Genomic DNA, 26346 nt, shown 5'->3' with positions numbered 1-26346 from the left:
AGCTTCAATAATGATTAAAAAAAAAAAGAAAAATAGCTAATTGAGTTTGGCATAAAAAATATAGATAATTTCTTGAAACCTTCTCATCACACTCTTCTGTTGTCTATAATTATAATCAACCTCATATGATGGTTATATTCGCTGAACATGTAAAATATTTATAAACTACGAATTTGAGTATTAAAATACGAATTTGGGTTGGAGTTTTTCGGATTCGAGTTGGCTCACAATCAACTTGGAAAAAAGGTCATTTTCGGGTTGAATTTGGGTTACCTGAAATATCTGAAATTATTGGACCCGACCCGATGACCCGACACGAATTAAACCCGTAAAATACAAATTCAGGTTGGAGTTTTTCGGTTTCGGGTCGAATTCGGGCTGACTCAGAATCAACCTGGAAAAAACGGGTCATTTTCGGGTTGAATTCAGGTTACCCAAAAATTAATATAGAATACAAATATTTTATATTTTATATAAAATATATATATATATATGTTTATATTATTTTTGTAATATTTGTTGGGCAAATTTAATAAAAATAATTTATTTAGATTAAAATAACATTTAACGTTTATTTTAAAAAAATTATTGATAAAAATACGATTCGGGTCGGGTACGGGTTACCCGCGGGTAGTGCGGGTCGGGTTGGGTATTCTAACCCACTAAAATTTTGGGCTGGTTTCGGGTTGGGTAATTTATGACCCGTGGCTGTCAACCCGACCCGATACCCGAAATTGCCAGCTCTACCCCTTAATACCAGTTATTGACTCATGATGGTCTAACTTTTTATCTAGTGTTTTCAATTTGGGAAGAAAACGTTAGATCGTGTATTGTTTTGGTGATCATGTAGCGTTTTGGTATTTTAACCCCACCAAAACGCTACACGATGTAGCGTTCTGTTAGAATTAACCTAACATAACGCTACATAAACTAGCGTTCCATTCTTTTAACACCAACAGAACGCTAGACGGTGTAGCGTTTTGTATAAATATATAAAACGCTACATGATGTAGCGTCAATGAATGATATTTGGGGTCATTTTTCCAGATCCTGATATTTGGGGCATTAATCACGGATATAGTGAAAGTGACGGCCAACACCCAATTATATGCCACTTTGTTGGCTAGATTACTTCCTTTTCACTTCTTAAATGATATACACGTGCTTTTAATTTATTTTTTATAATATATACAATTTGTTATATATATCGACTTATATTCTTCTTATTTCCTTTGTTTATATTTTCAGGATGCTTGGAAGAGGACAGTTTTTTCTTTTCAGACATTAAAGTTTTATTGTCTAAATGTCCCCGGTCATCTAGCATGTCCGATGGTTAGATGATAAGTTTTGTTGAATGAAAGAAACTCCTCGGTCAAGATCTTGCCGAATCTGCTCGTTGAGATTTATTCTCATTTTCAAAAAAAAAATAAAAATGATCTGTAGGAGGTAAATTTCAATTTGAAAATATAATATTGAATTAATTTATGGTGAAGAAACTGTATAAAAATATCTAAGTTAAGCTGTAATTAATATTTAATATGTTATTAAATATCTCTCACTTATTTGTCTAATTTGTCTTTGATATTTAAATTTTAAATATCAAATATAAAAGCTGTATTTTATGATTTTAAATTTGTTGGAAAATATATATATACCTCATTCAAAAATAAAAATATATTCCACCAATAATTAAAAAGATTTGGTTGTTAACTAAAAATAAATACAATAATTTGTAGATTACCGAGTGGAATCGGGATTCCAATTTCCAAACCAAAATAAGATCCTCGGCCAAAAAATCAAGTGATCCGTTAATCGTACAAAGACACAGTCGAAAGCCTCATTGCGCAGATCGAGGCACACACCAGTTAGAAGTACGTATCTTTTTCGTGCCTAAAAAATTGCTGCGCACATCCACCACATCATAACTCTTACCAATCACATCCAGATTTACACGAGTCTTTTTAGCTTTTTTCGCTTTCATCTCAGCAGGGGTTACGAAAATTTGCTCAATATCTGCAGTGCAATCAGTTAATTTGTATGAAGCCGTTAGATTATTGATAAAATATATCTAAAATATCATGTCAATTTTATAAAAATTCAGTGTCTTTTTCGTTTTCTTAACATATACTCCTGTCTAATTTTAAATTATTTATGAATAGTTTTCTTTATATGATCGGTACATATATATGAATAATAGCTTTTTTGAATTTGTTATTTATTTCCAATAAACAACAGCCGAAATTATTATCAAAATAACACATTCAATATTTTAGTTAGTTTTTAATTGTAACAGTATTCACAACGATGATATTATCTATTTACTTTTTCAAATATATTATTCATATTCTACAAATGCGGTCCCACATCAATATCGATATGCAAGAATAAAATATGCATATAAATTAGAATCTTGAATATTGTTTTTTTTTTTGAAATAAGAATCTTGAATATTGTTAATAAAATAAAACGAAACGTCGAAACAATCACTGCACCTTTTTTTTATTCTTGAAACTCAAGGGACTAAATTTAATTAAATCTATACTATACTATAAAAAGCCAACATGGGTATAATTTGTAGTCGTACAAAATTTTGGTTTGGTACTCTACTCTAAAACTAAAAGTCTACAACATGTAGATATCTATTAAACAGTTACATATACTAAAAACAATCCTTATGTATATTAATATCTTTTTAAATATAATTTATAATTAGTTGAAAAAGGTGAAACTACTGTTAATAACATATACTAATATTAAAAAAAAATACTTATATAGATAAATGTATAACTAATTATAAATATACAATTTTGAATATCTTTTGTCTAAAATATATATAAATAATTGGAGACGCTACTTTTTAATTATAATGTATTCTACTCGAAATTTAACTCTAACGTGTTCTATTTCTTTACAAACACGAACCAATACATACCATATGAAGATATATGAAATATGAAAAATTTGATTTAAAATTAATTGAATAATATACTGTCATATATTAATATCAGAAAAATATTTATAGATATATAATAAATTGTGAAAGCCGAATTTCCGTTAGAAGATATAATCAGTTGGTTAATATAATTTAATTAAAATCCAATTCATTAATACCAAAATACTAATAATATGGTGTTAAGATTTAAATTATAATTAATAAATTACGAATTATATAACCGCCCGTGCTTTGCACGGGTTAAAGGCTAGTACTTTTATAAAAAGTTAAAAACACGTTTATAGACATAAAAAATAAACAAGAATAGACTTTTGTGTAGTCTCACCAATATAGATTATAGACTTATAATCGGCTTTTAATTGCATATGTCCTTGAAATTATAGAAATCCCTGTCTTTGTCGCAACTGCCCCCTTGCTCGCAAGTATGTATAGACACAATTTTTTGTATGTATGCACAACGCAGAGAATCTAGGGCTTGTGAATTTTGATTTACTTGCAACTGGATCGGCTGTAAGTATATGTGTGTTTTTGTTTTGTGTGTGTTTGTAATCTGAAGCACAGCTTTGTGATTTTTCCAGCTAATTCAATCTGATCAGTTTTGCTGCTGATCATCAGGTGAATCTTGCTCCGTGTTTACTTATAGTTCTGTATGTGTTGCAGTTTAGTAGAAAAGAGAAGGTGTGTCTATGTGTGTTGATGGATGTATGTGTATCTATGTTTGTTGTAATTGGAACTTGTGTTTGTGTTTAGGGAATCACATATGAGAGAGAGAGAAAGAGAGAGAGAGAGAGAGGTAGTGAGGGAGGGAGGGAGGGAGAGAGAGGAGGGATATACTGTGTGTGTTTAAAGGGAATTATCAAACATAAAGGGGAGGGAGAGGGGGGGAGAGAGAGGGGGGGGGGGGGGAGGGAGAGAGAGGGAGGGAGAGAGGGAGGGACGGAGAGAGAGAGGGAGAGAGAGAGAGACTGAGAGAGAGAGAGGAACATTATATGATTTTGAGTTGATTTTCGCAGGGAGGCTAAAAGCTGGAGTAAACTGTTCAAGTTTACTTTTATTCTTTTAATATCGGCGCCTTGGCGGAGTAGCCGTTATCGTTTTTCTTTGTTGAATTTTATGTTTGGCAGGGGTTATTAAGTTGCTGACGACAAATTTGTTTTGTATGCATTTTTAATTGTGCACGGTTGAAGGATAGATTCTTTTTCCTCCAATCAAATGCTTGTCAATTACACCTAAACGCAATTTTTTTTATTCATTCTTATTAATATATTTCGATCATCATATCCCAAGCATTAAATGGTTTCCGTTGGTATGACTTACAAAATTTTAGAAAAAATAATGTATGGATCCTGGACTAGGATTTAGTACGGTTCACATAAAAAACCTCCCAGAAAGATTATCCATATTTCTGACATTATAAAATGTTGTTTATAAAGTTAATAAGTACGAAGCAATCAAGTAAACTTTTTAATGAGGGTCCAAAGGATTTCCACTACATGCTCGTGCAAGTGATTTTTTTGCCATTAATTGAACTCTTTTTGTTGCTATGATTTGGTATTCGTATGGAAGTAATAAATTTAAGATGATGTGGGCATCTCTGCTTAAAATGCATCTGTTCCTGGTCCATTCCTTCATTCTAAGCAATGAATCTTTTTGCTAATTAATCTCATGCCTTGTTAAGTTTTAAGGTAAATGGTATAATGTTCTTATATTTCTTGTTATTTATAGCTCTGGTCCTTATAACAAACTCTTTCCGCTTGTGTAGAGTGGAGGAAGTTATTGTGGCCTTTCCCTCGTGTAATTTCTGGCTGGAAATAATCACTTGTAGACATGCCTTCTCTTCAACTGTTGCAGTTGACTGAGCATGGTAAAAGCTTTCTAGCATCAAGAAGGTACTAAGGGCTTCATGTCATCATTGGTTTCATGCAACTTATTTTTTATTGAGCCGAGCTTCTGAGTTGATGCAGCTAGGTGCAATTGTAGCAGGAACTTTTCATGACTTCTATTGAATACCAAGGCTTAAGATGCATGGTTTAAATTTATTTTTAAATTACAAATCTCTAGTGAGTAGTGTCTTCATGCCACTATTCGTGCACACCACTAATGTCCAAATAGCCAAATATATCCTTGTTGCTTAATAAAATGTATCAGAAAGTCAGAGTGCTCCATCAGGACTACAAAATTACAATTATTGAATAAAATATGAACTGAAGCATTTAGGTGAAACAAAGTCATATCACTATGTGCTGCCTGCATTTGTGAAGTCCAGTACGGAAAACTGTGAGGCTATTCTTTGGTGTAATGATTTAAATATTCAGAAATGAATGTTTTTGGTTCCCATTGCTTTGGTATTAAAAATTATTAATCTTAAAGTATATGAAATTTAAGAAAATTAATGTGCCTTTTTTTTGAATGAAATAACTTAACATTTTTTTACTTTTGAAATCTGTATAATTCGAACACTTTTAATTTCCTTCTGAGTTATGACAAAATTCATGATTGGCAAATAGCAATCCCCTTACACAGATAGTATAATGTTTTAATGAAGAGAAGAGAATTGTTCTTTCTTCACAAGTCCTAGCCTTGTCCTCTTGATAATTTTTAAGCTAGGAGTGTCACTTACTTGTGTACGTATTAATGAATGTCAAGTTATACTTAAAAGAAATATGTCCCTATAGTGTATCTGTCAGTCTTGCACATATACTGTACACTTGCTGCATCTGCAATTTACAAGTTTTTTTGCTATGCGCTTGCAGGAAAACCCTGTTGTTGGCTTCTGGTATCATAGTTGCTAGCGGTACAGCTGCAGCGTATATGAAATCAAGAAATAGTGCTAAAAGACCTGAATCATTCGGTCACCACAATGGAGTCGATGACAACAACGTTGGACATGACAAAGTGGTTGGAAAAAATAGTTCTGTAAAAAAAAGCAGGCAAAAGAAAGGAGGGTTGCGCTCACTTAAAGTTTTAACTGCAATTTTAATCTCGAATATGGGCAAGAGAAGTGTTAAGGATTTTCTGTCGTTATTAGCTATAGTGGTAAGAGCCTCTGCATTTGACTGCAGTTGAAGTTCATTGTTTCCAGAACTCGAAATCTAAGTAACATCCTAATAAGTAGGCAACATCTAAATGAGGTCAACTTTCTGATAATGATCAACTGGCATAATTAGTTAAAACTTCATTTCCTTATTTGACTGTGAAACAATACCATAGGTCCTTGATATTATCACAAATCTACCTACCTGATATGAGTGACATACCTAATCATTCGAAGTACCTTTTATTTTTTAAAATGAAAGGAAAAAGAAAATCAAGAATTGCCTTTTTTTCCTTTCTGGTTTCTAGTCTGTTTTTGGAAGATTTGGAAAGTTTTTGTCATTTAACTTATTGTGATTGTTAATATATGAAGTGTTAATACTGTAATTGTCTACCAGATCTTGATTTCCTTTTGTAGCAACTATCAGAACTTGAACCAAGTATATCATGTCTAAGTGTAGGCTTGGCTGATTTAGAACTGATATAGCGTCATTTAGCATTTATTTACCTTTTCACTTTATTTTTTTTGGCAGGTATTGAGAACTGCCGTAAGCAATAGATTAGCAAAAGTGCAAGGATTTCTATTCCGTGCTGCTTTTCTTCGACGCGTACCCACGTTTTTCCGTCTGATATTCGAGAATATATTGTTATGCTTTCTTCAGTCAACTTTGCTTTCTACCTCAAAATATATAACAGGGACCGTAAGTTTGCAGTTCAGAAAAATACTGACAAGGCTTATACATACACAATATTTCCAGGTACAAAGTGATAAAGTTTATCTTTGTCATATCTTCTACTGTTTTATAAATTTTAAAGTTACACTTGCATAAGCTGTATGTGTAGAAAACTTTCCACCTTACCCGAAGGAAGTTCAAGAAAAATATGTCTGTTCCTATAATACAGTCTGTAGTGGAGATAAAGTTATTTGCATGTGTATAGACTATGCAGCTTATGCTACTATGCGTTCACTTTTGTGACTAAATAAATTGAAGGCACTGTAACGCGGAGTAACCAACATAACAATAGGCCTTCAAATGTCTATTGGTTATAAACTCTCTAATTAGAATAGTTTGAGAAGTTCTTTGATATTGATATGGAAGATGTGCAAGAATGGTATGGTAGTGTGGTATACAAAATCAGCTCGAAATGTCCTCGTCAGACTCCGTCACTTTAAAAAGGTGCACAAAAAACTAATATCCGAGATTCCTTTGCAACTGTTTCCTTTTGATACATTGTTCAGCTGGGCCAGTAGAAAGTCTTCTCACTGATAGAAGTCCCGGGTAGTACCCTGGACCTAATAACTGTTACATCTCTAGGAACTTTGCAGTGAGAGTAGCAATTAACTTCTAACAGTACATTTGCATGAATATGTGTCAACAACGTACAAATTTTACTTATAAAAGAGTTGCAATTTGTATGTTGTTATTGTCATTACTTTTTTGTTGGAAATTGCTGCAGTAAGTTATATATATTGTGGAATGTGACAGATTTTAACGTGACCCATTTTAGTCGCATCTACATTCCAGATTATTGGTTTGCTGTTGGTGTTTTTTCTCACATTGCTATATGTTGCATTCAGAATATGGTATACTACAAAATATCTCATGTTGATGGGAGGATCACCAATCCTGATCAACGGATTGCGAGTGATGTTCCAAAATTCTGTTCGGAATTGAGTGACCTTATACAGGAGGATCTTACCGCGGTTACTGATGGTGTGCTATATACCTGGCGTTTGTGTTCATATGCTAGCCCAAAATATGTATTTTGGATACTGGTAAGTCTCTCACAAGATACTGTTAGTTATTTTGTAGACTTGTGATAAGTTTTTGCCTTCTCTTGTAAGATCGAATCAGTGAAAGTATCGCAGTTACTACTTCCACTCCCTTTCCTGTCATATTCTACAAAGCATATTGCATTGTGCTTGTTCGTCTTATGTCAGAATGTTATTTTTGCAGGGTTATGTATTAGGAGCAGGAACATTGATCAGAAATTTCTCTCCAGCATTTGGAAAGTTAGTATCTAAAGAACAACAACTGGAAGGTGAGTATCGACAGCTCCACTCACGGTTAAGGACCCATTCAGAAAGCATTGCATTTTATGGGGGTGAAACAAGAGAAGAATCTCATATTCAGCAGAAGTTCAAGACTCTTGTTGAACATATGCGAACTGTACTTCATGATCACTGGTGGTTTGGCATGATTCAAGACTTTCTTGTAAAGTATCTTGGAGCCACTGTTGCTGTTGTTCTAATTATTGAGCCATTTTTTGCTGGCAATTTAAGACCCGATACTTCAACTATAGGACGGGCAGAGATGTTGAGCAATTTAAGATATCATACTAGTGTCATAATATCACTCTTTCAATCCTTGGGGACCCTGTCAATAAGTTCCAGAAGGTTGAATCGCTTAAGGTAAATACAAGACATTTCAGTTTACATCTATCAAACTGCATGATAGGATGTTTTTGTATCTGTTCTTGACTTAGGTATTTTAGTGTTTTGTGCAAAATCCTGTTTTACTGTTTTCCTCCCTGTGACGGAAATAGAAGGTAAAACATTAGAAAAATAGTTGTATACTCAAACCCCAAATATCTGTTGTTATTTGGGAATTCTTTTTATCTACCTGATAAATCTCTCTTCAAAGTTTCTGATTTTACGTAACGAGATAATGCACCCCTCTCTTTCCTTTCCAGGTCTTTGGTTTCACCAGTTGTAGCTCAAGGCAAAAATTTTAATGTTTTATTAGTTTAAATTTGTGGTGTTAAGAATAGGTTCAAGAGCTATTAAGAACTAGGTAGGCTTGTATGCTAGCTATGGTATATAGACGGAGAAAATCAGCTTGAAGGTTTTGTATCTTTTGGGGAGCACCCATCTGACAATTATTTTATGGTCGTTGTTACCATTCTTTTTGCACATCATATTAGTAAAGATAGTAGATGTTATGAAAGTTATAATAGGTCGTCATTTGTGCAATTATATGTGACATGTTTAAACATTTTGTATTTTGCTTAGTTAGATCCTTCCTCCAACAGGATAGAATTTGTGTGTGGTTTTTAATAAATTTTTTGTTTAAAATCTGAAGTGCAAATGTTGCGCTGGGCACCTTTTTGATGCACATTTTCCTTTGTTTTAGACAACAGGACTTGAAAATGCATCTGTGAATCATATTCCTTGTCATCTATCCGTGTCAATGTTCTTTCTTTCTTTTTATTTTTTTATTCAAGTGGTTGTGATTACTGATTAGTTCGACCCATTCTATGACAGCTTTGGGATTCGAGGGTAGATATTGGTGAATTTAACCATTAATAATTCAGGATTCATTTGACCATTTGGAGGATGTTTTAATCTCTTCATTATATGAATTAAATCTTGTCTGTCCCTTCCCGTCTGCTTCTTCTTTTGCAATTCATGAACACTTATGCTTTTGAAAACATGTTGTGTGATGTGTGTCTGTTTTTTTAAAGTTTTTTACAAGAGATTGTTTCTTAGTCTTGTTTAAAAATTTTCTACCATTCTGTGCCTTTATGGACGAGAGATATAGGGAATATACACGCCTCTCCTCTTTTAAATTTTAAATTTAATTTAATTTTATAGCTTATCTGCGGTAGAGTCATCAACATGGTTGCTTTGAACCTCTCCTCGTGTAATTCCAGAACTTATGGAAAGCATGTAAAATGTTCTTTTTGAAGCTGTCTATTGATCGATACAAGAGTAAAAAGCAAAATGTAGTTTGTAAGTGGTTTTATAGGTTGGCTGTACATGTTTGTGACTCTTGTAGAGGTCCTATTTTTATAGATTACTTAATTGCTTCATTTATTTATGGTCAGGTATGCATGCTATAGATTACTGTTTTCTTTACATGAAGGCAATAGACAATTTCTGCAATAGAATAATGCATCACGTAGATTCCATATCTGATTAAGACTCTATTTTTGCAGTGGTTATGCTGATCGCATTCATGAACTGATGGTCGTATCTAGAGATTTAAGTACCCATGATATATCTTCTTTGCAGAGAAGTGGGAGTAAAAATTATGTTACAGAAGCAAATTACATTGAATTTGATAATGTCAAGGTGATAATTGGTTGTTCTTTGGACTTCCTAACATATGTACTAAACATTTTTTTTGAATATAACTATTGATCATTGATGCATCCTATACTTTCCAGGTAGTTACACCAAGCGGTAATGTTTTGGTGGAAGACTTGACCTTGAGAGTTGATACGGGGTCTAATTTATTAATTACTGGTAAGCCCTTTTACTAGTTTTTTCTTTAATGTTTTTCAGTAATCTACTTTTAGGTGAAATTGAGTAGCACAAACTTTTAGATGTGATATGTGAACTTGATAGTTCTCATCGTTTTAGGACGCAAGGTTTCTTTTCAGTATCCTCATCTTTTCTTATAGAATGTGGACCACTGACACTGATCTGAACCTTTTATATTATATTTTCTAATGAGTTGGGGCATCATCTTTCCAGTAAAGTACTTGTTTTACATGCAAAGCTGCACAATATGAATTGAACTCCTTTATATTACTCAATTCTCACTACTAGTAAGAAAACAACAGGTGTAAAATGTGATGATCATAACTGCAGTGTACACGCGAAAAAAAAAAGAAATTTCATTCAACAATCTTTAGCATTGTCATGCTTGGATGAATGAATATAATAAAAGCATCATATTATGCGTTGAAAAATGACAATTTCGCTTTCGTTGTACTCATCTAGGTCCGAATGGAAGCGGTAAAAGCTCGCTTTTCCGAGTTTTAGGAGGCCTTTGGCCACTTGTATCTGGGCATATTGTGAAACCTGGGATTGGTTCTGATCTGAATAAAGAAATTTTCTACGTGCCTCAACGCCCATACACAGCTGTAGGAACTCTTCGGGACCAGTTAATCTATCCTCTCACAGCAGATCAGGAGGTTCAACCTCTCACAAGTAATGGAATGGTTGAGCTGTTAAAAAATGTAAGAATAATTGTATTTCCACATATCTGTTTTTTGCAAGTCAGTGTAGATACAAGGCCACATTGGTAATCTGTATAAATCTCGAATCTCCTCTGGCCTGAGTTACTGTCACTTGTATCTTACTAGGTTGATCTTGAGTATCTTCTGGACCGCTACCCGGCTGAAAAAGAGATTAATTGGGGTGATGAACTCTCTCTGGGGGAGCAACAAAGATTGGGAATGGCCAGACTGTTCTACCATAAACCCAAATTTGCTATTCTTGATGAATGTACCAGTGCGGTGACAACTGATATGGAAGAACGTTTTTGTGCTAAAGTTCGAGCAATGGGAACATCATGCATTACAATATCTCATCGCCCTGCATTAGTTGCATTCCACGATGTTGTCTTGTCTTTGGATGGTGAAGGAGGATGGAGTGTCCAATACAAAAGGTTTATTATTTTTCATTATAAAAGATATTTGGTTTTATGCGTTTGACATTTCAATTACCCATAGCTTCCTGTTATCTGCAGCGAGAATTCTGATGTTGCTACTGGTACCGAACTTGAAATCAACAAGATGAAGACTTCAGAGACAGACCGGCAAAATGATGCAATTGTTGTTCAACGTGCTTTTGTTGATATGAAAAGGGTGAGATTCTTATGTTTTACTGTTTTTTTTAATTACAAGTTAGTCTCTCTTAATATCGGATTACCATAACAACAATATTGCTGAAATATGTTTGTAGGACTCCGCATTCTCAAATACGAAGGCCCAATCATACCTTTCAGATTTAATCGCAGCGTCTCCTGCGGCTGATGATAGGAATCTAGTGCCTGTGATCCCAAGACTCAATGTTGTTCCCAGATTATTACCGTTAAGAATAGCTGCTATGGCTAAAGTACTGGTGAGTGCATGAAGCTACGTCTTTATCCTGTTCTTACTTGACTGACATTCTTTAGTAATAATACTCCGTAGCTCACAAGATTTGATGTTGCCTTTGGCATACTAACACCTATGACTGCAATTGTTTGTCTCTGTTTGTTGTGTGCTGTGTGATATATTTATATGTACAACCATAAGTCAAAATCTGTAAAGATTCTGCAGTTTTCTACTTAGCTTATGTTCTTATATATTCTCTCTCTTGTAATGCAAATCTAAAATATTATAAAAGCCAGAAGAGAGATTTTGCCGTGACGTTTTCCTTTAAGTGGTCCATGCTATGCATTTAAATTCCAATCATATTTTTACATTAATTTTGAAGGCATATGAATCCCTCCAAAGCATATGAATCTTATAATCCTTCTATTCATCCCTTGCTGCCATACTCGTCCCATTGCCATTAAGCCAAACAAGTAAGAAGTACTAATATTTGTAGTATGTATCAAGGGTTTTGTTTTTCAATATATGTTGAAACAAAAGTTGAACCCTGATTGATATGCAGTTCTACCATTTAGGGTTAGCTGCATTGAAAGGCTTATAGAAGCTGTGAACCCAAGCTTAATAGATTTGGTTGGAAATAGAAATATTTAGTATCTGTTAGGCTGAATAGAGTTTATAAGGTAAAGTGGACAGATACCTAAATATAAATCTGGACAGAATATCTGATCCACAATTAGGTCATTACGAACTCATTCCTCTGCATCTTGAAATCTGATAAGTGATACTCCCTCCGTCCCATTTTATGTGACCCTTATTCCTTTTTGGGACGTCCCAAAAAGAATGAACTTACAATACTTACTATTTTTGAACACTACTTTTCACTATTACACCCACTACTTTCTTCCACTATCTCCATTCTATAATAATATAAACACTATTACACCCAATATCTTCCTCCACTATCCCAAATCTATTATTAAATATTGGTAGGTCCCACCACTTTACCCACTTCTCAACTAAACTTACTACATTTTTCTTAATCCCCGTGAAAGTCAAACCAGCTCACTCTTTTTGGGACGGAGGGAGTAAGTAACTAACTTATCTACTGACAAAATAAGCAAGCTAGTTACTGTGCCGAACCTATGAAGTCATGTCCATGCATCTCCATCTACTGTTATTGATACCTTAAGTAAATCTAGTTCAAAGTTTGTGATGCTTCAGTCACTAGCTTCCGGGGATAGTGGCGTGCATCTGGTTTAATTAACAAGTCTCAAGTAGTAGAGAAAAACTGTTCTTTCATGGAAAGATGATAATTGAACCAACCACAGCTCTCAAGAAGCTAAACAGCGTGGTTATTACAATACCTGGGCTACAGTAACCAAACAACACTGTATCCAGAAAAAATAGCAATATAATAAGAATAACATACCTGGAACATAGTATATAGATATGACCTTATGTTCTCTTAATTCTTAAATTACTACCTTGTTGACGAAAATCATATCCTTTATAATTCTTTGATCATGAAAGCATTAACCATTTAATGGGCTCTTCATTTAGCCCCTAACATTTATTTTCGTAAAATTATAGAGCAGCAGACACAGTTTTTTATTACCTTTATACAAAATGTTAAATTGTCTCTGTTGCTGTATGTCTCTGTTGTGGGTGGGGGGGGGGTGGGGGGGGGTCTGGAGTTTAAAGTGTTGGAGATATGAGGGGTCTTTGTTGAGTAGAGGAATTAGGATTGTACTCTCGGTGTGGACATGCTCATGGAGAAGAGCAATTTAAACCATTCTCAGCCCATTTTTATGGAAGTACATCATGTATACTTCATGTCAGAGTTGAAGGTCTCAAAACAGAATGGTTCATTTTTTTGTTATTGTGCTGACATGCATGTGGTATAGTTGGTGAGATTCATGTTTTGCAGATATTGTGCTAGGTTAGTGAACTAACATCAGTAGATTGTGTTACTATGTAGTGAACAAACTGCCTGATGAAGGCTTAGTTTCTTTGGCATCCAAGTTTGTGAGATATCTCATAAAGAAATTTGATTGATAATTTTGAATTGCTGATGTTAGGTTTGACCTCAATGCGTGATTTTCCAGGTCCCCACGGTGCTTGATAAACAGGGTGCACAACTCTTTGCAGTAGCTTTGCTTGTGGTGTCAAGAACTTGGGTTTCTGATCGTATTGCCTCTTTAAATGGTATACTTGTTGCTACAGTGATTGTGTGGTGTGCTTGGTAGTGCGTGGATTATGTTATTTAACATAATTTTTCTTTGGTATTTTCAGGAACTACTGTAAAATATGTTTTAGAACAGGATAAGACAGCTTTTGTAAGGTTGATTGGTGTAAGTGTCCTACAAAGTGCCGCTTCATCTTTCATTGCACCTTCTCTAAGGTAATTTACTCAGCTTTCAAAATTACCTGCAAGTATTTGTGGGCCATTTTCTTATGAAGAAAGTAGAATACAAAATCTTTATATGGGGTTAAGCGACATGGATCATGGTTGTTTTTAATGATTTTAGTGTTCCTTGTTTCTTTCATTAAATATGTGGTGTTTGGTCTATAAAAGCCAAAAGGTCAACAGATAGCTTGAGGTTGAGCTTCAAACTCAATGCTCTATATATTGGACATATATTCAAATGTAACAATGACCTAAGGCATTATAGGAAGCATGAACATGTACTATTTTTTATTAACAATCTTGTATAATGCATACATAGGCATCTGCACCCATGTAGACGCACACATGCATAGTATTCTCTGAGGCCCTAAAGAACTGTTGGAATTTAGACTGTCACGCATATTTATTAGTTTTTAAATGGGCTTTATATTATTTTTACTTATAAATGAACAGATTAGCGAGGTATCTGTTCATGTAGGTTTAATATGCGACTTGATAATTTCTGTTTATTTTTCCTTGCATATTGGTAACTTATGCTGCACAGTATATGTAACATATCTTCTTTTAAAGACACTTGACAGCCAGACTTGCACTTGGATGGAGAATTCGTTTGACGCAGCACTTGCTGAAGAACTACTTAAGAAAGAGTGCATATTACAAGGTATTTAATATTAGAGGCAGTCTTTTATATGTGAAGTAGTTGAATGTACTTCCAATTAATATCATATGTGAAAAGTGTCTACACTTATCTGAGGGCTGCGATGTTAGATGCCAGTATTGCCCCAATATCAATTATTTTGTAAATGTTACGTACTAACTATTAATAGTACATACTGTTCTTATTCTCCGAGATATATGGTACGCCACACGTTCAGTAAATAATGACAGTTCCGTATCATAGTCAGAAGCTGACTAGATATGAATGGGGAATGAGATAGGCAGCCTAATGTAAATGTTTAGAAAACTTTAAAACCCTCTCTCATAATTCATCAGATGTTGGTCCTGCTATATCTTCCACGGGATTTACTTCTGCACTGATCTTAATATTCTTTTTGTGTTTGATATCACTTAGATGTTGATAGTAACCACACATCTGCAACCTTCTAAAGAATATTTTCTACTGCATTTTATTGTAGGTATTCCACATGTCAAATGTACAAATTGATGCAGATCAGAGACTGACTCAAGATGTAGAGAAGTTAACTTCTGATCTATCAGGGTTGGTTACAGGGATGGTAAAGCCAACTGTTGACATTTTATGGTAAGTTCAGAAGCTGCTAATGTTGCTTTATTAATGGACGCTCATTAGGTCATGTTGGATTACTTTGCTTCTCTCCTTTTCTACCATTTTAACACTCACATTATCAGTTTGATGCTTTGTTTAAATCTACACTCTACCAATAGTAGTATATGCTCTCTTGAAGCCACAGAGACCGTTCTTGTGAGTTTTATTCAAATTGTTCACAAGTAGAGACTTAATATTAATTTATTGACATCAGTCATTCAGTTCTGTACCCAACTGTCATTTTACTTTGGCATTTCATATTTGGAAAGCTACATGTCCCTTTCAAGTGAGTTTTAAATCTGAATTTGACTCATCTGACTCGGGAAGCATCACACTGATGATATTAGTTCAGGAAAAATCTGTCTACAAGAACCAGAAGCTGCTTATTTTTGTGCAAGAAACCAAGTCCTTATAATTTTTTATTTGTGATAGTTAGTGGCCGTTGTATGTTTTGTGTTGTCTGTTTCGGGATACAGTATATCTTACATCTTTTGAAAAGTATATAAACTAGGTATTGTAATAACTGTTTTTCTGAGGTGATCTTGTTTTGTTATTGTGGATGTTCAACGCCAAGAAAGGAAATTTTTGTTTTTGCTATGAATTGTTGACTTCTTCGGGATAGAGCGTTGTTCTTTGCATTTCATTGAGCTATTAGTGTGGGAGAAACATACGGGGTCTCTGCTTAATTATGTACTGTTGTTCTTTTCTCGACTCCTGCATCTTTTTTAGCCTTGCCCTCCTCTATATTTCTATTTTACTTCTTCAATTATATGTAGTCCTTAAAAATGTCGTATATTCTTAGGTTCACCTGGAGGATGAAGATGCTAACAGGTCAAAGGGGAATTGCCATATTATATACTTACATGTTACTAGGGTTGGGTTTTTTAAGGGGTGTTACTCCAGACTTCGGCAACCTGGCAGGCCGTGAACAGCAGCTTGAAGGAACTTTTAGGTCTCATCTTGTTTATTTTTAATGTTGTGTTTTGTACCTCATCTGGAAATCATCATTGCTTAGAATATTCTAATATGATTAGGTTTATGCACGAGAGACTGCGTACACATGCTGAATCTATTGCTTTCTTTGGAGGTGGTGCCAGGGAAAAAGCGGTATATTTTCTTCTTTTTCTTTTTACTATACTCCACTAAATTTGTTTCCTTTGTAAAAGTATTTGTTTAGCTCGTCCTATTACACTTGTAATGCAAGACAAAACGTGGAGTCACTAATCAGATAGTATTTATGTTACTCTGTCATGTTGGAGCAAGAAAATTAGAATTTTATAGTTATATTTATTGTGTGTGTGTGTGTCTATGTCTATGTCTATGTATATGTATATGTATATAGGTGGTGTCTACTTACAAGCTTTGGTGAAAGTACTGACATCTTTTAAGAGAATTCATAAAATGATACAAGCAATCAACTAAAATGGTTGTTTCTACTTAACTCGATTACTTTTTTCTCGTTACTTTAGTCCGTTAATATGTGTTTTTAATATAGGGTGGTTCAGATGACATCATGTATTGTAGAGAGATTTATAATATTTTTATGGATAATTATCAAACGGATACAGAATTTTGCAAATGTCGGATCATGAACACTATTATCATTATGGTATTTGCTTTTCTTTAAAGTTGATAAATAAGTTAGATCCCGAATATTGCATCACTTTGATGGTTTCTTCGACGAATTTTATGATTCTGCAAGATATTCTAGCTCTACGAAAGAGAAGACATTTATGCTATATTACATCCCCCATGTGACCACTAACCACTGGTAGTAATTGCTTAGTGATTGAGCTGTTTTGGTTTTTTGCATGTGTTTGTGAAAATATATTAATAATATAATGTGATTTGCACAGTAACTTGTGTATGTAGTTGATTAAACTCCAGATGTGTTGTTTCAAATATTCTGGATTTAAGTAATAATTTAAGAGTTATATATTTTAGTAATAAGAGTCTGATTATTGAAATGATAAATTAGCCTTGTAAAATAGTTTTAATTGTATGCCATAAGCTCATGTAATAAAAAACAAGAAACAGGCTTTACAGTTTGTACTATTAAAACAGGTAATATCTATTGAAAACAGTTCCAAGACTAAAGCTTGAACAATTTACAGTATCTGAAACAGCTCATCAAATCAGAACACTTGTTTTGCAAATAAAAACATCTACCTCAAACAAAATAAGGTGCTGAAACAGCTCATCAAATTAGAACACTTGTTTTGCAAATAAAAACATCTACTTTCATATAATATTTTTTCATAATTTTTATCTTGTGTAAAAGTTTAAAGCTTAAATTTTAATACGAAAAAGAAATCACGAAAAAATATTGTGTACAAGTACTTCTTTTACCTACCTAAAAAAGCGTGCAAAAAGTGATAAGGTCATATAAAATGGGACGGAGGGAGTAAGTGTTTAATTTTGTGTTGGGTTTTGGGTCTTGTCTCCCTCTCTCTCTTGTGACACACTTTGGGTCTGGTTGGCGGGTCCTAGTTCTTCTGTAGATACTGACTCACTGACTAGTTTTTGGCTAACACAACTACTTGGGTGTCCTGATAACCATGATAACTACAGACCAGATATATACAATTTTCAAGACTTGCAGGTGCAGTTCTACTATTGATGGAAATAATAATTTTGCAGCGATAATTAAATTTGGTCATCCAAGTAAGATGATACAAGGGTATCATTCCTTTAGTAAGAAGTTGGTCACTTAGCATGGCTGTTGAACACTTGTCATGATTGTGTCCTAATGCGTCATATACTTTTAGACTTTTAGTAAGAAACTGGTCAGTGAAGGGGAAAGGGCCACAGACCCAAATCTACTCTGGCTCCATACCGATTTCTTTTTAGAACCTGGGCTTTTGCGTTGTGCTGAGAATACTACTAACTTGGGATTGTTAGTTTTGCTGCACAGAGAAAAGATGTTCTTTAGCTCCATCACAACTGTGAACTTGCACACACACACACACACACATTTTATGGATACAACTAGAATTCAATTTCAATAGTTGTACTATTGTATGGTGCAGCTTGCTTTAATTTTCCATTGTTTCTTTTGGTCATTCTATAGAACAGTCTCTATACAGCAGCCTTCCCTGATTGATTTTCCTTGTTCTTTTCAGATGGTTGAATCAAGATTTATGGAACTTCTCAATCATTCTGCTTTACTTTTGAAGAAGAAGTGGCTGTTTGGTGTGCTAGATGATTTTACTACGAAACAACTACCTCACAATGTTACGTGGGGATTGAGCTTGTTATACGCTATGGAACACAAAGGCAACAGAGCTTCAGTTTCCACTCAAGGTATAGTGAAAATGGTGTTCCCCATGTCTTGTCTGTCTTGTGAAGTTTCTCTTCGAAAAGAATATAAATATATCATTGATAATTTCAGGTGAGCTGGCACATGCACTCCGTTTCTTAGCATCTGTTGTATCTCAAAGTTTCTTGGCTTTTGGCGACATTCTTGAGCTGCATAGGAAATTTCTTGAGCTATCTGGTGGTATCAATCGAATTTTTGAGCTAGAAGAGCTTTTAGATGCTGCACAGTCAGGTATATGAAAAAGTTTCTAGGCGTATTATCCTTGTTTCTTTGACAGAAATATATATTTTGCCATCGGACACCTATATAAGAGTCTCATGAGATTTGATTTTAGTTGGTCATTTTCGCAATTCAATTTTCTTAAGGTACAGTTTTTTATCTCAACTCTGTCTTCATTTGGTAGACAAATTATTGACATGCTGCTGTATGAAGTTCTAGAGACTTTAATCATGAGAAATCAGAAGAATTGAGAAAAAGTTCGATGCTTTAATGTTCATGATGAATGAATATTTAAATCACAGGACTGCTGCGAGTAATTTTATAAATTAGTTCTTTGTTAGGTCAGACGAGGATAAAGGTCAATGCATGACCATGTAAGAGTGGGAAGGTAATTTTTTAGATCCCTAGTGAGAGTGTCAAGTAAAGAAGGTGATGCAATGACTAGACGCTATGCTTTCCTATGTACCGACAAAGTAATAATGCTTGGAAATTAAGTAAAGCCAATGAGATATATACTGTGACATATAAAGTTAATACGTAAACTAAACACATGGTTGCCTTGCAAGTTGTATACCCTAGTCTCTGTTGAAGATTGCTTTGGTACTTGGCAGTGCTCGATTACTAGTACGAGCAATGCAGACACTTAAGACGATGTAAGGTGATCAAACCTACTAGATGACCTTTAAAGTTTATCAAGGAATTGAGGTCTAAGAAGCTTCCAGTATATGAGCATCTTTGTATTTTTTTTTTCCTCTTGCAAGTTTTGCTAGAGTACTCAAGATGATATTTAGGTCATGCTGAGACTATGGGATTCTTGGGGAGCAGGTGAGCTCCTAGGTGTTTTGACCTTTCCTGTGTAGATCTTCAAATGGATGATCAGTGGAACATCATTTTAGAACTTAAATTATTTAAGCTAGTTTGATGTAATGCAACATGACCTCTCTTAAAACATAATACTCTAATACCATTATGAAAGAACTGGATTACCTCTGATTATATAAAGAAGTTACAGAATAAGAACAATTGATTCTTGATATTATTTGTTAGCTGCTCAACCTAGTGGAATGATACAACTCTTTAAGAGGTAGGTGTGTGATGAAGATAGTTTAATCATAGTTACTTGGCTAGGTATTGAAAAAATTGGTCCTAAGGGAGTATGACGTAGAGCGAACTTCTTGAATACGTAGAACATCAATTGTTGGCTCTATAGTGAAGTTCAAACACAGGCAAAATTTGTGTAGATAATAATCCAAGGGTGTAGAAGGACATTTAGGTGAAAAACTATGATGAATCCTCAGTATATACTTTCAAGGGGCTTAGAATAATGTAGCTAATTGGGTATCTGAATGCCAGTCATTCCAGACCCAACAATATATGAGTACCATGGATGCAGGTCTGGCGGCGGATACAGGGGTGGAAGTTGTTAAGGGTTTCCTAGTCCAAGGGTTTATGCTTGATTCAGCATTATGGATATATACATGTTATTATATAATGTATCTGTTCACCACCAGTCATTTAATTGTGCTATATGCTCTTCCTGGCCTAGTGAAAATTGATTTTTTGTTCTTTATCATGTATTCTTTTTTCCACCTGTCAGTCATCTCAGTGGATCTAAATCACTTCGAGCCAATTAGAGATGGTCATTCTGGGTTAATGTTCTTTGACTTGATTGAATGTCTTTTGGTTTGTACCTGGACCCCCTTGAAAAGAATTAGATTCACAGATGTAGTCAACTGTATCATATATTCATATCTCTTTCTACCTTCCAGATAATGTGAGAACATTATCAGGATTGAGTTCAAATCTGAAGGGCCCCATGGCACGGCCGTACATAACAAAGAAGTCACTCAAGATGATATTGATGTTCAAAGATTCCATCATTTAGAAGTACTAGTAGTTTAATACTGTCACATGCAATAGTTGAAACTCAATTGGGAGATTTTCCCACAGGGGTTCCCCTGAATATTTGTCCATAAAGGCTGTGTATAACATTTCCTGCAGTTCAATGAATCTTCTACTTGCCGTCAGTGCTAGAAGTTGGGTATTGAGTCTCCATGAGGTCCTAGTCATCTATTGCAAGTGACATACATGCTCTTACCTTAATGGATATCGACAAGCCTTGTCCATAGTATTTCAATCTTATTCATATCATTTTAAGTTGAGTGATCAATTATTGTCACTGATTTGAGTAGAGGATCTAAGGGAGGACTTTTTTTTTTTTTTTTTTATAATATGGATGTGTGTTTGTAGGTATTACTCTCAGTGATGTAGTTAAAGTGTAATTCTATGGTGTACTTGGGTGTATACGTTATACAGATTTGGATACACTGCATTGTATGAGTTCTGAATATCTATGAAAAAGAAAAGGACAAAATGAATGACTGATCTTAATAAATTTTGTTATTCAATTTGTCGGTTTTAGGCTCTGCATTGTTCTCTAGGATTTACTATGAGAAACAGGCTGCAATGGTGCATTCAATTAACTCATGTGCCCTGTCATGTTATCTTTTCAAACATTTTTCTGTAAAATGTGCACCAGATATTGGAATATATAAGACTTAATACATAGATGGAGATTCGGAGAATATGCTTAACACATTTGGATGGAAAGTTCAAAATGGTAGGGAAATCTAGCACCTTCTAGTTTGTGCAGCATACTGGGGGCAGTTCATGCATCTGATTTAGATGATCTTCACCTCCCATTTTCATAACATAGAACTACATATCATCTCACACAGTTACTTCTCTTTCAAATTGTCTACTTTTTATTGATTAATTGTTCAAGTGTTGTGCCCTTGTGCTGATACCATTATTTTCATTGCAGAAGATGTTGCAAATTCTACATCGTCATCTGTGGTGAAGGAATTAAACTCTGATGATAGTATATCATTTTCCAAAGTGGATATCATCACACCAACACAGAAGATGTTAGCTAGGCAGTTGACTTGTGATATAGAGCCAGGCAAAAGTCTTCTCGTTACTGGTTAGTAAAGTAATTGCTTTGATTATGTAGCAAGTATTTGATTATTCATTTTGGCTGACATATCTATTATAAAGGTCCAAACGGAAGTGGAAAGAGTTCAGTCTTCAGAGCCCTTCGAGGTCTTTGGCCTGTAGTTAATGGAAGGCTTGTTAAACCACATCATGTTACTAATGAAGAGGCTGGATCTGGTCGTGGCCTTTTTTTTGTTCCTCAGAGACCATATACATGTTTAGGGACCTTGAGAGATCAAATTATATATCCACTCTCTCACGAGGAAGCAGAGAAGAGGGTGACAAATTTTCATGAAAAAGGTTCCTATAAGTTTACCAATATTGATGATATTGTACCCATTTCAGTTTTCATTGTCCATTAGATGTACCTGGCATTTTTTTTAATATTCCTCTTAATATCAGTTAGGTTGACAGAATATGTAATCAGTATAACTTCTCTCTGATAATCAAGTAGAATTTTGTGACGTTTATCAAAAAATTAATCTAAGGTGCAAATACGGGGCAATTATGGTTGCTCACCAAAATGTATTTCAAAGAAAATATATCTCTGCATTGTAGATTTTAGGTAGATTTGCAGAACAGAAGTTACTTTTTGTCGAGTTCACAAAATTACTGTAGCATTTGATATGTCTGTGTGTGTGTGTGAGTGTTTGTGTCTGAGAATGCTCTCTCCAGTCAAATTTAGCAGAGAGAGAGAGAGCAATTTTAGATGAATTTATAATTGTTATGGTCGTGCACTGCAATTTTTCCTGGTAAGTAAGTCTATAGAGTTGTCGGAATGTGATGGTAATACATGGAATATTTGTAAATGGGTGGATGGAGACTCTTTTTTTTAATTAATATTTTCATTTAATCAGGAGATTGGTAGTCTAAAGCCATTATCTGTGATAAGGTGTAAGCAAAAAGTAGGTGGGAATTTATCTAGCGGAGTTGAATTTTTACAGTTTGTTTTTGGCTCGTCTTCTTTGCACTTCTTTTATAATTTCAGTTTGTTATATGAAATATGAGGATATGTCCCTGAGTTTTTCCCTGTTAATATAATTATATTTCTGCTTTGCTAGTTGGTTGTACTTAGTCAGGCAATTTGTTCACACAGATCATTACTTTCATCTTTTACTTTTTCTCTTAACTTACTCCCACCAATATCAGGTCAAACGTATACAAGTGGCACAAACAATTTGGATGCACATCTGAAAGCAATTCTAGAGAAAGTCAAGTTACTTTATCTTTTGGAAAGGGAAGGTCGCTGGGATGCTAGTCAGAACTGGGAAGACATCCTCTCACTTGGGGAACAACAGAGATTAGGCATGGTGAGTTAAATTAGTGGAATTATTATGTCATTCTTGAGCATGCCCGCACAGTCGCACATATATGCATACATCTAGTGTTGGTATCCAGGTTTAGCAACTTCAAAATGATTAAGAAAAAATCAGTGGCTAAATGTTGTAGCATTGAGTGCATGATGTAATACTAAATACCGAGTCATTTGTTTGCCAGGCTCGCTTGTTCTTTCAGAAACCTCAATATGGGATCCTGGACGAGTGTACCAAGTAAGCTTGCAACTGTATACTTTGATTTTAGTATAAACAGAATTTGTAATATTCCATGTTGTGATATTTATTCCTTTTTCAATACAGTGCTACTAGTGTTGACGTTGAAGAACATCTTTATAGGATTGCTCATGATATGGGCATAACAGTTGTTACTTCCTCGCAGGTAAGAATTTTTGGTAACAGTAAGAAATTTACAATATGCTGTGATTTAGTATGCATGAGATTTAGGGCCCATCTGGCTTATCTTAAATAAATGAGTTCCTTATCAGTTCTCACTTAACGGTATTTTTGTAAATTGTAACCAGAATTAAAATTGAACCTGTAAATTAGTTGTGTTTGGTAATCTCAACTTATATGTCATGAAACTTACTGAAAATAACAAAAAAGAACAGAATTTATAAGGTAGCCTACATGTGTATCACTTAAAATAAACTATAAAAAGGTTGATATTGTAATAAAGAACACAATCATTGAAAAATTGAATTTCCTATTAGTTGTACTTGAGTTAAAAAGTTCAAGAATTTGAATGATGATTATTTACATACAAAATGTATAAAACTAATTTGCAGAATAATACATTGATGTCTTAAAAAATGTTCATATAAATTGCAGAATATGCATTGATACAGTTACTTTGTGTGTGTGCGTCGTGGTGGTGGTGGGTGTGTGTGTGTTGTTGGGGGGGGGGGGGGGGGGGGGATAGAGAAGGTGTAGAGTAAAAAATTCAAAGTAAAACCAACACTTTAAGAATGCAAAAAGTGTCTCCTGATTAACTCCTCAACTTTTTGCCTACCAGTCCGGAAACTTTGTCCACTTGTAAGCCCAAAGAAATGGGCTCCTAATCTTTTGTAAGTACATATTGTGACCTCAAATTTACTGAACCTTTTATGGTTGAACGTAGCAGTTGTAAGTACATGTTATTTGACCTCTTCAGATAAAACCATCTTTAACTTTTTAAGTTGACTCTGGAATTAGATAAGCTCTGTGGTTGTCAAAATTATACAAGCCTGTGTAACCAGATCAATTAACACCAAATCTTGTTCATATTTTGTTGACGATTTTCATTCATTTTTTTAAAGTAGTTATGCAAGATTAGTTAGAATCTTCGTGGGGTCCTACATTATGCGTATTTTACATTGTGGATGGGATATTTGAGGGGCAATATGAACCCCGTTCTCTCCAACATTCAGTTTTTAGCCCTTTCTTTCATTCGTTTCTTGTCATTCTGACTTGTGTTGAATAATGGACTTTGCATCCTGTTGGCCTGTACTCTCCAAAATTTAGTATGTTAGGCATCCCTTTAGCTTTATCTTTGTTTCCTTGGTGTTATATATAATCTGTACATACATCTGTATTATATATATATATAAATGAGCCTAAAACTCAACCATATCATATGTGAACCATTTTGCCGTCGGCAATTTTGACTCTTTATTTGGTTTAATCTGCTGTATTATCTCATCTTATATTGTGTAATTTGCTTGTTAATTACAGCGTCCTGCTTTGATACCATTCCATTCCACGGAACTGCGACTGATTGATGGTGAAGGTAAGTGGGAGCTTCGCTCAATCATGCAATGAGTTGGGATGGTTCCTTTAGCTGCTCTTCTTTAGTTCATATACAGCTTTAATTTCTGCAATGGTTGTGACTAGTAGGTCAAACCAATTTAGACTTCCCGGAAACGAACGAAAATCGGTGATAGTAGCAAACGAAATATATTTTCCAGTGTGAAGGAAATAAGGAATAGGGTATACAGGTGAACATTAGTTTGTGTAATCTAGAAAATCATGTATAGGCATTATTTGTTGTTTAGAGCTCTATTTTGTTGTAAGAACTCGTAAGCCTATCCAATTAATCACCCCCCAGTAAAATTGCAGGAATGTTGGGGGCATCATACAAAATCCAAATGTTGGTAATTACTTATGGACCTTGGACTTTTAAATTTATAATAGTTGCAATGTATTGATTTTTAAATTTTAATGCGTGTGCGTGTTCCAATTGTAAGTTACACAATGAAATCCAGCAAACATAAGCAATTTAAAGTTCATTGAAGCAATTTAAAGTTCATTGCAATTTATAATAGTTGCAATGTATTGTATGTACTTTGTAGTGATATAAATTTTTTAATAATTTTTGATGATAAAGTTCAATCAAATTTTGATTAGTTTGATCATTAAAATTCAAAACCGGACAACTAAAAAGAAATTGAGATTTGAGGAAGTCCTTGATACTAACTTCTGACTTTTAATCATTTTCCATGACTTATCTTTAAATTTAAATATTATTATCACCTATTACACAAATTTTATAACTTAAAGCCGGGAAGAGGCTAATGGGCGATCTTAGCACATATAATAATACATATAAAGTGCAAAACAAATGGTTAAATACTAAGTAGTGCCCATAAGTACAATTGTACGAGTGTATTGGAAGCATGATTAGGCTCATTTTATGTTCTTACCTTTATATTTATAAAATTAAACAGTAAGATACTCATGTATCTGGACTCCCCACTACAGCTACCATAACTATGGATGCTACCTGGGAAAATCTTAGAAAATATTTCATTCAATCTAGTTAGTGGGGATAAATATATATTTAGCCGATCGATCGATCACACAAATCTTTGAGAAATTCACTTGATGCATTATTTCACTCCACTACAATCATAATGATATTATATAATAAAAACATGTGTTAATTTGTTTAGTCCAGAATCTTGTCAACTTTTCATCAACTTGATACTTCTTTGT

At 34.2% G+C, this 26346-nt stretch overlaps 1 protein-coding gene across 4 annotated transcripts; it reads left to right on the top strand.

Moving 5' to 3' along the window:
- The first annotated feature begins 3256 nt into the window (after positions 1-3256).
- LOC108203259 (ABC transporter D family member 1) lies at positions 3257-25573 on the top strand. 4 transcript variants are annotated; one of them, XM_064085666.1, is made up of 27 exons: positions 3257-3375; positions 3532-3568; positions 4716-4842; positions 5707-5989; positions 6520-6744; positions 7566-7763; positions 7945-8399; positions 9926-10061; positions 10157-10235; positions 10716-10954; positions 11081-11385; positions 11467-11584; positions 11682-11840; positions 13921-14020; positions 14108-14216; positions 14793-14883; positions 15359-15483; positions 16310-16459; positions 16542-16614; positions 18630-18810; positions 18899-19057; positions 21870-22028; positions 22103-22339; positions 23189-23349; positions 23537-23589; positions 23677-23755; positions 25087-25573. In XM_064085666.1, exons 3-27 carry the CDS (start codon positions 4781-4783, stop codon positions 25171-25173), a joined length of 4023 nt encoding a protein of 1340 aa, XP_063941736.1. In that variant the 5' UTR covers positions 3257-3375; positions 3532-3568; positions 4716-4780; the 3' UTR covers positions 25174-25573. The 4 variants fall into 4 exon arrangements, with proteins under 4 accessions (XP_063941736.1, XP_063941737.1, XP_063941738.1 ...); XM_064085667.1 differs by having other exon boundaries at positions 3317-3463; XM_064085668.1 differs by lacking the exon at positions 3532-3568 and having other exon boundaries at positions 3323-3463.
- Positions 25574-26346: the final 773 nt, after the last annotated feature.

The sequence above is a fragment of the Daucus carota genome, chromosome 1 (assembly GCF_001625215.2).
Source record: "Daucus carota subsp. sativus chromosome 1, DH1 v3.0, whole genome shotgun sequence".
Lineage (NCBI taxonomy): Eukaryota > Viridiplantae > Streptophyta > Magnoliopsida > Apiales > Apiaceae > Daucus > Daucus carota.
Note: the sequence above shows the minus strand (reverse complement) of the source record. Positions and strands in the feature narration are given on the sequence as shown.

Excerpts from the sequence above, each read along its gene's own strand:
- LOC108203259 (XM_064085666.1), top strand. The coding sequence starts at position 4,781 with ATGCCTTCTCTTCAACTGTTGCAGTTGACTGAGCATGGTAAAAGCTTT. Across the intron at positions 14,021-14,107 it reads TCGTATTGCCTCTTTAAATG|GAACTACTGTAAAATATGTT; the intron begins GTATACTTGTTG and ends TGGTATTTTCAG. Across the intron at positions 15,484-16,309 it reads CCAACTGTTGACATTTTATG|GTTCACCTGGAGGATGAAGA; the intron begins GTAAGTTCAGAA and ends GTATATTCTTAG.